The 9,883-nt window shown below is 48.2% G+C and overlaps 1 protein-coding gene across 1 annotated transcript; it reads left to right on the top strand.

Annotated features, from left to right (window-relative positions):
- The first annotated feature begins 876 nt into the window (after positions 1-876).
- LOC118577870 (DDB1- and CUL4-associated factor 12-like) lies at positions 877-9,676 on the top strand. The gene is made up of 4 exons (XM_036178538.1): positions 877-1,271; positions 2,279-2,568; positions 9,436-9,552; positions 9,628-9,676. Exons 1-4 carry the CDS (start codon positions 1,194-1,196, stop codon positions 9,674-9,676), a joined length of 534 nt encoding a protein of 177 aa, XP_036034431.1. The 5' UTR covers positions 877-1,193.
- Positions 9,677-9,883: the final 207 nt, after the last annotated feature.

Below are 9,883 nucleotides of genomic sequence, written 5' to 3'. Positions count from 1 at the left end.
ATACGTGGTGTCCAATCCTGTGTGCCCAGTGATAGTTTGTGAGAGATTTGGGAAATGTGCTAAAAGTTAAGACAGTTATGTAGGAGTGAAAACTGTTCCAGAGCTGTAAGTCTTGGGCCTTGGCAGCCTTAACAACTAAGTTGGACCACTCATCTACACAGGCCAATTAAAAAGACAAAGTGAAAGTGGAAACAAAAAGAGCAGAGATATTTTAATTAAGATGGACACATTGGAAAGAACAATGGCGTCTAGTGGCATTCTCTACTCCAAGTCTATCTCCAGGGTTCTGACAAGTGCTTTAGTTTAAGCTTACATAGAAGACAAGAGGTATGCCTAACTAAGCAATCCTCTGTCAAGGTGTGGTCGCATCCATTATCGTTTCATTTCCAGTTTCTCTGGTAAAGTAGTCTGACAAGTTTTCGGAACTGTGAAGTATCTTTCCTGGAGTCAAGTTCCCCTGTCGGCTGCCATCTGTGCCCTAGCCTTTTCCTTCTCCAACATGAGGTTCCTAGGGAAACTGCAATCTCTGGAGAGTCCAGTGTTTCAGTAGTCTGATTACAAACGAGCATCCATCAGGGTCTCTAGAATATCTTTAATCCAGCCAGGAAGGTTAGAGGCCCAAGATTGGAAGGGATTCCTACCCGCAGCGAGACAGCTCGAGCTTACTTCCGCATGCCAGAGGATGAGCCGGCTGAAGTCGGAAATGCCCCGCCGGAAGGCTGGATTCCTGTGGCCGCAGCTTGGCGGCAGCTAAACCGCCCTTGGCAAGTGGCAAGCGGAAGTTCTCCGAGGACACCAGTTCTCCTTGCAACCCTTTAAGTCCCACCCCTCTGGTCTAGGCAGCGTCTCCGTGGTGACATGCTGCGATGTGCGGCTGCGCAAGAGTGACGGAGCTCGGGCGAGCGGGAGGGGGTGTTTTGGTTCTCGCCGCTCGCCGTCCTTTCCAGACCTAGTTGTCGGAAAGCTGCTTGGTCCTGCTTTGCCTTTCCCTTCCCTTTCCTTTCCCAACCCGGATTTTCCCTCCTGCCCTTTACGCGCCTTTCTTTGATCGGCAGCCGCCCGGGGTCCGGGCCATTTTCCGGGCCGGGCGCACGAAAGCGCGCGGCCCCGGGCCCGGTATATGACCCGCCGCCCTGCCGCCCCTCGCTTCCTCCACCCCATGTGGCTGCGGGGCCACGGCGGCGCTGCCCACTATGGCCCGGAAAGCAGTTAGCAGGAAGCGGAAAGCGCCTGCCTCGCCTGGAGCCGGGAGCGACGCTCAGGGCCCGCAGGTGAGGGCTTACAGGCCTGGGATGGCCCGAACCCCAACAGAGGCGTAGGGAGTTCCAGCTGGGGACGGGAATCGGGCCAGGGCGGGACAGGAGCTGGGGTCCGGAGCTGGGGTCTGGGACTGTAGAGCTGTGGCCGGTCCTTCTGCACTTTACTGGAGTGCAGGCGTGTCGGAAGGGTGAAGAGCCAAAAGGAAACTCCAAAATGACGCCTTCCGCTGGAAGTCTGCAGCTGGGGATAGAGCTGGAGGAGAAGCCAGGACCTCCTTGGTCCTGCAGGAAACTGAATTCAGGGGGAATCTGGGAAGAGACCGAAGTCAGCCTTCCGGTGACATCGTGAATATGGGTCGATTGTCTCTTATCAAGGAAACAATCTTCCATGCTAGGTGCTGGTTCTTGTAGACGCCTACAAGAAACACCAGGTGTCATCTCTATAGTGCCCCCTTGGAGAGGAGAGCACCTCGGACTTGGGATTCCGACGCTGGTTTCTCTTACTTTTCACCCCGTTGGTATTTGAGTTTTCGAATTCTAAAACTGCCCGCTGCGCAAGTCGCGCGGTGTCAGATGAGCGGCCATTGACCACAGCCCTGGAAGACACGGGACCCCACTCTGGCTCTTTGAATACCCTTTATGCTCTACGGGGAGCACAGGCGGAGAGGGAGAAGGGGGCAGGGTAGAAATGCAGCCCAGGTGGGTTCGGTAATCGGGGCCTCATTACCTTCCCTGCCAAGGACACCTGAGTATATAGGGTTTCCGAGTCCTCCACTTTCCTCAGAGGTCTGGGAGACGTTTCGTCGTGTTTACCCATTTGCTAAGCAGGCTTCACTGTGAGAACCGTTTTTTCAGTGCAAGACGAGTTAAGCTGTACTTTCTGGGCTGTGAATCTTCGGTTATATTTTTGATTGTGTAAATCCTGAAGGACGAATTCTCAGTTCTTCTCTAATACAGTGGGATTTCTTGTCTTCGAGGACAGTGGCCAAACCTCTGATTTCTGATGTTGATTTCCACAGTTTGGCTGGGATCACTCACTGCACAAACGGAAAAGGCTCCCCCCGGTGAAGAGATCCTTAGTGTACTACCTGAAGAACCGGGAGGTCCGGCTGCAGAATGAAACCAACTACTCTCGGGTGTTACATAGTTACGCAGCTCAGCAGCTTCCCAGTCTCCTGAAGGAGAGAGAATTTCACCTTGGGACCCTTAATAAAGTGTTTGCTTCTCAGTGGTTGAATCATAGGCAAGTGGTGTGTGGCACAAAATGCAACACGGTAAGTGTCAGGAGGACTTTTCTCTTGGGTCCGAGGTGCATGGTTTTACCTGCTCTAGAGCCTTTCACTGTGCATCGTCCCCATCTGTTTACATTTCTTTTTATGTAAGCAGATTTGGAATCTGTTAAGAGATTTTTCATGGGCTGGAGAGATGGCTCAGTGGTTAAGAGCACTGGCTGCTTTTCCAGAGGTCCTGAGTTCAATTCCCATCGACCACATGGTGGCTCTCAACCATCTGTAGTGAGATCTGGCGCCCTCTTCTGGTGTGCGGGTGGAACACTGTATACATAAATACATCTTTTTAAGAAAAAAAAAGATTTTTCAGTAGAAGTGTTATGACAGAGAGGCGCTCAAGGAAGAACAAACCCAGGTGTGGGTCTAGGCTCCTCAGGAAAAGTGCCCCCATCAGTGCCTTATTCATTCCTTTCACTGCTCATCCTCTTTCCTGCTCCTTTTCACACTTCTGCATCCTTTGATAGTGTCAAGTGAAGACGTGTCTTTAGGCCCCTGGCTCTGTGTAGGCTTCGGCTTCTGGTGTTTTGGCTTCATCTTTTAAGTAGGAGACCTCAAAGGAAAGACAGAATTTGATGCTCAGCGCACTGTTCAGGATACATGACAGCGACAACTTAATTGCCGTGTGCCAGCCTTTGACACACGTAGAAGTGTCTAGAACTTGAATGAAGCAAAAATAAGGCAAATATTCTTTCTCATGTGATAGAATCCAAACATAGCACTTGGACAGCTAGGTGGGAGAATTGCTTAAGTTCCAGACAGGACTGTCCACTGAGACCCTGTCTCAAAAGAAACAAAAAGGGAAGATATGAACAGTTTACTATGAGACAGGCAAGAGCTGGTGGCGGCGGCGGCGGCGGTGGTGGTGGTGGTGGTGGTGGTGCATGTCTTTAGACACTATTGAAATGGTTGATGCTACAAGAGACAGGGCTGGTATTGGATAAATGATTCTGTCTAGCCCTCCCTCCATTTTTAGCCCACCTAGTGTGACTAGACGGGTAATGTTTAATGGTGAGTAAATTGACTCTGGACCAAAACATACCTGGGGTTACTTAAAAGAGGGGTTACTCTACATCAAGAAAATCTTGGGCCAGTGAGCTTGTTCAATGGAAAGATGCTTACCGTCCAAGCCTGGCAACCTGATTTTGAACCCCAGAACCCATATAAAGGGTGGAAGAATAGAACTGATTCCATAAAGTTGATTTTTTTCTGACCACCACATGTCTGCCATGACACACTTTCTGAGACACACACCACACTCAACAACACAAACACATGATAATATTAAATTAAAAAAAAAAATCTTGGGTGCTCAGTGGGCAAAAGCTGCCAAGCCTGCCAACCTGAGTTTGACCCTCAAAACTCATGTGATGGGGCTGGAAAGATGGCTTGGGGATTAAGAACACTGTCTGCTCTTCCAGAGGACCTGGGTTCAATTCCCAGCACTCACAAGGCAGCTCACACCTGTCTGTAACTCCAGTTTCAGGGGACCCGACACCCATGGCAAAAACACCCAGTGCACATAAACATAAAATAACCCATATGATGGGAAGGGAAACTACCTTATGTGATGGCATATGGTTGCTGTGGCATGTGTACCCACGGCCAAATATAAATACAAATTTTAAAAAAAGACAAAAACTATCAAATAGCTTAACTACTACAGGTGTCTTTATAAAGACCATAGGCAAAATTTTTTAACAATTTTGAGGAAGGAAATAATACTATGGTGGTTGGGGCCAAATTTTCACTTCTTCTTCTGTTAAAGGTTGTTTGTGTAACACATAACACTTTCAAAACTAGGTGCTGGTAGCAAGCCTGCAGGGAACTTCCTTTTTCTGATTTCAGACATGCCCCGTGGTTTAGGAAACTTACTGTTGACACTTGGAGTAGAGAACATACCTCTTGTTTCTTTAACCCATTGACCGGATTGGAGGTGAGCACATTGACTAATAATTGGATGTATTCTGGACTAGAAAGGTGGCTCAGCAGTGAAGGGCACGTGTAGGTTTGATTCCCAGCCCCACATGTGCCTCACAATCAGATCCAGGAGATCTGATGCTCTCTTCTGGCCTCTGAGAGAACCAGGCACGTGTGTGCTGTTTAGACATACATGCAGACAAAACACCCATTCATAACGTAAGTTTTCTACAAAATTTACTCTTAATACCCACTTCTGTTTTCCTAACTTAAAAATCTATTTTAGCCAGTCAGTGGTGACACAGGCCTAGCACTCGGGAGGCAGAGGCAGGCAGATCTGTGTGAGTTCAAGGCCAGCCTGATGTACAGAGTGAGTTCCAGGACAGCCAGGGTACACAGAGAAACCCTGTCTCAAAAAAAAAAAAACCAAAAACAGCCGGGCAGTGGTGGTGCACGCCTGTAATCCCAGCACTCGGGAGGCAGAGGCAGGCGGAGCTCTGTGAGTTCGAGGCCAGCCTGGTGAGTTCCAGGAAAGGTGCAAAGCTACACAGAGAAACCCTGTCTTGGAAAAAACAAACAAAAATGTTCATTTTTTAAAATTTCATGTGTGTTGGTGGGTGCTGTTTGCCACGGTGAGCATGTGGAGGTCACAGTTTACAGGAGTTGGTTCTCTCCTTCCGTCACATGGGCTCCAGGAATGGAACTCAGGTCCTCAGCCTGCTGAGCTCAGTACCCTCCTAACTTCATCCATCCTTTGCCTGTTCTCTTCCCTTTCGCTGTTTGCCTTGGCTATCCTGGAACTCTGTAGACCAGGCTAGCCTTGACTTCACAGAGATGTGCCTGCTTTTACCTCCCCAATCCTGGATCACAGTTGTGTGTAATCACTCCTGACTCCTAACTTAGACTTAATACTTCTGTCTTCCTCTATCTTCATGACTTAAAGTGCTTGGAAAGCGGAGACTCTTCTTTTGTGTTTTGAGGTAGGGTCTCATGTAGGCCAGGTTGGCATCTGTTTTACCATATAGCCAAGGGTGACCTTGAAAATCCCAATCCTCTAGTTCCAGTCTGATAACTGTTGGGGTTGAACACAGGTCCTACCACACTTGGCTGTTTTCTTTTTTTTCATTTTATATATATGGGACTTTGCCTGTGTGTGTGTGTATGTGTGCCGTGTGTGCAGAGTACCCGAGGAAGTGGGTATTGGATCCCCTGGAACGGTAGTTAACAGATTAGCCATCATATGGGGGTGCTGGGAACCAAACCAGGGTCCTGTGGAAGAGCAGCCAGTGCTCCAGAACCAGTTGCTTTCTCTTTTGGTGGTCGTTGTTATTTGTTTTGTTTTGGGGGGTAGGGGACAGGGTTTCTCTGTAGCCCTGGGTGTCCTGAAACTTTGTAGACCAGGCTGGACTTGAACTCAGAGATTTGCCTTCCTCTGCCTCCTGAGTACTGAGATTAAAGTTGTGTGCCACCATGTCAGGCTGTTTTCTTTTCATAGTGTTATTTTTCTCTCTGCTCAGCTTCTAGAACCAAAGCAGGGAACCAAGAACAGTGTTCTCCCCACCCCACCCCCTGACTTTGTGACATTTGGCAAATGCTTCTTTAGTATTTCGTTATGTTGGGGGGTAGGGCGGGTTGCAACCTGATCTTATGTAGCCAAAGCCTGCCTTGAACTCCTGAGCCTCTTGCCTCTACCTCCCAGCTGTCCTTGGTGTTGTTTCTGTAAAACAGTAACAGCATTATCTGGTCTGCCAGTCCTCTGGAAACTAGCTGCGTGAGACACTTAAGGTTGAGGTGGGTGGATCTCTTGAGTTTCATGACAGCCAGAACTACATAGTGAGGCCCTGTTTCAAAAAGAAAAGAAAACTATGATCTGTGAGGGAGAGTTTGATTCCAGTATAACAAGCTTCAGGTGTCTAAAGAGAGTTGGAAGGGGTTATAAGTCTGACCGTCTAGGTTTTTACTTTTTAGGGGTATGGGAGACATGGAAGGATATGGTTAAGATACTGACCCAGGGAGAGAAAAACCCAAGAGGAATTGCCATGAATTTTACTACAGAGAGATGGACTAAATCCAAATGATGAGGGAAAGGCTAGAGAGAGAGAAGGAAGACATTATCTCCGGTAGAATCTGAGACAATGTGCTTTATCAGTTAGTTGATATTTAGGAGAAGGTAAGTTTGTATTGGGAGTTACTAATTTTATAAATTTATGGAATAAAAGGCACCTTCGGCTTCAGTCCCATATCCTTTTCTTAAAAATTTCAAAATTTATTGTGTATATATATTTTCTGGGCAAGATGTTCCTTGTTTTCCTGTGATTCCCCCCCTCCCCAAGGTGAATACTATTAAGCCAAATGATGAAGGACCTCTGCTCTTTAAACCACACACACAGCCTGTGTTTACCAGGCAGGAGCCTGGAGAGTACTCGGAGTACAAACAAGAGGAAGGGGTGGGGAGGGGCAGGCGATTTAAAGAGAAGGGTCTGATGTGCAGTTAGAGGCGTTTTGTTTATTTAGAAAGGTTTTTGTTAGGCTTTTTGGGTTTTGTTTGAGACAAGATCTCATACAGTCTAGGGTGGCCTCAGTCCTGGTGTTAGGGTTGCCTCCTGGCTCTAGCTCTCAAGTGCTGGGATTACTGGCATGGATCACCCCAGGTGGAGCTAGTTTTTTTGAGATGGGGTTACCCTTGATGCCCTGTAGACGAGGTGGGCTTCTAACTGGAAGTGGTTCTCCTGTAAGGCACCTTCCCTGGCAGAGATATTTCAGTTAGGGAGGAATCATTTCTCATCGTGATGCCTCTAGCCCAAAAACTACCGGGGAGCCAAGTAGTAGAACAAAGGGAGATAAAAATCATCCACTCTGGATAGGGAGAACCCGTACCATAGGAGGGGTGGCCTCCCGTAAGAGGTGTAGAGGGTGTCAGAGAGCTTGGAAAGGATTTGCCTTGGGTGTTTGAGAGGAAGTCTTAAGGACTCTGCTCTGGAATGGGCTGCTGTGGGAAGTGAGGTGAGTTCCTTGTCTACCTTGTCTAGAAAGGAAGGTAAAGCTATAGCTGGAATGACGAAGCCACTGCCGCCGCCGCCGCCCGTATTCACCAGGTTAAGGACATGTTTCATCTGCTTGTGGCTTTGACAATAGTCTGTTTTGATCTCTGTTCAGAGATGATTAGAGAACGACCTGTTCTGATGCTGATGAACACCAAGTCCAGCCAGAGCATCAGACTTAACTTTGGTGTCGGGCTGCTTTTTCTTTCTCAGCGTTTCCTAAAGTCACGGCCATAGAGGGTACTGCTGAGTTCAGATGGACTTGGTGGTCATGAGGGATACAAGTAATTGCTGCAACTGGTTGTCAAGTAGGAGGGAGAACTTTGAGGCCGCCCAGTTTGGGAGGTAGGATGGCTAGGCATCAGGTTGAGCCAGTAGCTGCAATAGTAATGATTTCTGAGATTACCTGCTCAGAGTAACCAAAATCGTAAAAGCATAACATGGCAGTCACCAGACACATGAGCAGACATACACTTAGTTTTTCCATGGCCAGATATTTCAGTTCTCCTGGTAAGTATTTGTGTGTGTGTTGTGTGTCTGTGTGGGTCTATCTGTGTCTTGTGTGTGTGTTGTGTTTTTGAGACTTCATTGTGTAGTCATGGGTTGCTTGAACTTGCTAAGTAGATCTGCCTCTGCCTCTTGAGTGCTGACGTTGAAGGCATGTGCACCAGTGGGATACCAGTCTTTTAGAGAAGGATGTATTGGCCAGATGCAGCGGTGCCAGCCTATAATCCCAACTACCCCAAAGACTACATGAGGGAAGAAGATCAAAAGGTTCAGCCTGCAGAGCTAGAGAGATGGCCCAGTGGTAAGAGCATTGCCTGCTTTTATAAAAAGTTTTATGGCTAGATCAGTTGGTAGTGTGTGCCTTCCTGTCATTTAGGAGGCAATGGACTTTTTATAACTATATTCCCAGCACTTCTGAAAACTATATATGGCGTTGCATATTTATTATAATCCCAGTGTTAAGGAGGTAGAGACAGGAGCATCGGAACTCAAGGCAGTCCTTGACTACATAGCAAATCTGAGGCCAATCCTAGATGACATAAGACCCTATCATTAAATAAAAGTAAAAATGGGGGCTGGAGAGATGGCTCAGTGGTCAAGACCATGACTGCTCTTCCAGAGGGACCGGAGTTCAATTTCCAGCAACCACATGGCAGCTCACAACGCTGTAACTCCAAGATCTGACACCCTCACACACAGGTACATGCAGGCAAAACACCAATTGCCTATAAAATAAAAATAAATTATTAAAAAAAATAATAAAAATAAGGCCAAGCAGTAGTTGTCCCACACTTTAATACTAGCACTTAAGAGCAGAGGCAGGTGGATCTCTGAGTTTGAGGCAGCCTGGTCTACCAAGGAAGTTCTGGCAATGCTACACAGGGAAACCTGTCTTTGAAAAACAAAAAACAAAACCAGGAAAAAAAAAAAAAAAAACCCCAAAAAACTTTGTGTTAGCCTGAGTACAGTATGAGTTAGGGAAGTTAGACCTTGGTCTCAAGATAAAATGTAAGGGCAGTTGAGATCACCAAGTAGGTAAAATATGATATGTACTGTTCAAGCAGAAGCAAGTGAGACATTGCCTCAACAAGGTGAAGATGAGCTAACTTCCTAATGTCTTCTGACCTGTACATGTGCAGCCGTGGATAACCATAGGAAGAGAGCTTGGAGATGGAGCTGGGTAGTAGAATACAAGGCCTTAGGTTCAGTCCCCCAGCATTAAAGAGGGAGGGTGGGGTGGGATTAAGCATTGAGTGCAAGGCCCACTGTTGGGGTGGCTCTGGAGGGCAGGGTGGGTATGGTGAGTTTCTCAAGGGTGCTTGCCTAGTACAGTGAAACGAGCATCCATCAGGGTCTCTAGAATATCTTTAATCCAGCCAGGAAGGTTAGAGGCCCAAGATTGGAAGGGATTCCTACCCGCAGCGAGACAGCTCGAGCTTACTTCCGCATGCCAGAGGATGAGCCGGCTGAAGTCGGAAATGCCCCGCCGGAAGGCTGGATTCCTGTGGCCGCAGCTTGGCGGCAGCTAAACCGCCCTTGGCAAGTGGCAAGCGGAAGTTCTCCGAGGACACCAGTTCTCCTTGCAACCCTTTAAGTCCCACCCCTCTGGTCTAGGCAGCGTCTCCGTGGTGACATGCTGCGATGTGCGGCTGCGCAAGAGTGACGGAGCTCGGGCGAGCGGGAGGGGGTGTTTTGGTTCTCGCCGGCTCGCCGTCTTTCCAGACCTAGTTGTCGGAAAGCTGCTTGGTCCTGCTTTGCCTTTCCCTTCCCTTTCCTTTCCCAACCCGGATTTTCCCTCCTGCCCTTTACGCGCCTTTCTTTGATCGGCAGCCGCCCGGGGTCCGGGCCATTTTCCGGGCCGGGCGCACGA

This window comes from Onychomys torridus, chromosome 2, assembly GCF_903995425.1.
Source record: "Onychomys torridus chromosome 2, mOncTor1.1, whole genome shotgun sequence".
Classification (NCBI taxonomy): domain Eukaryota; kingdom Metazoa; phylum Chordata; class Mammalia; order Rodentia; family Cricetidae; genus Onychomys; species Onychomys torridus.
This window is presented reverse-complemented; position numbering and strand designations above follow the sequence as displayed.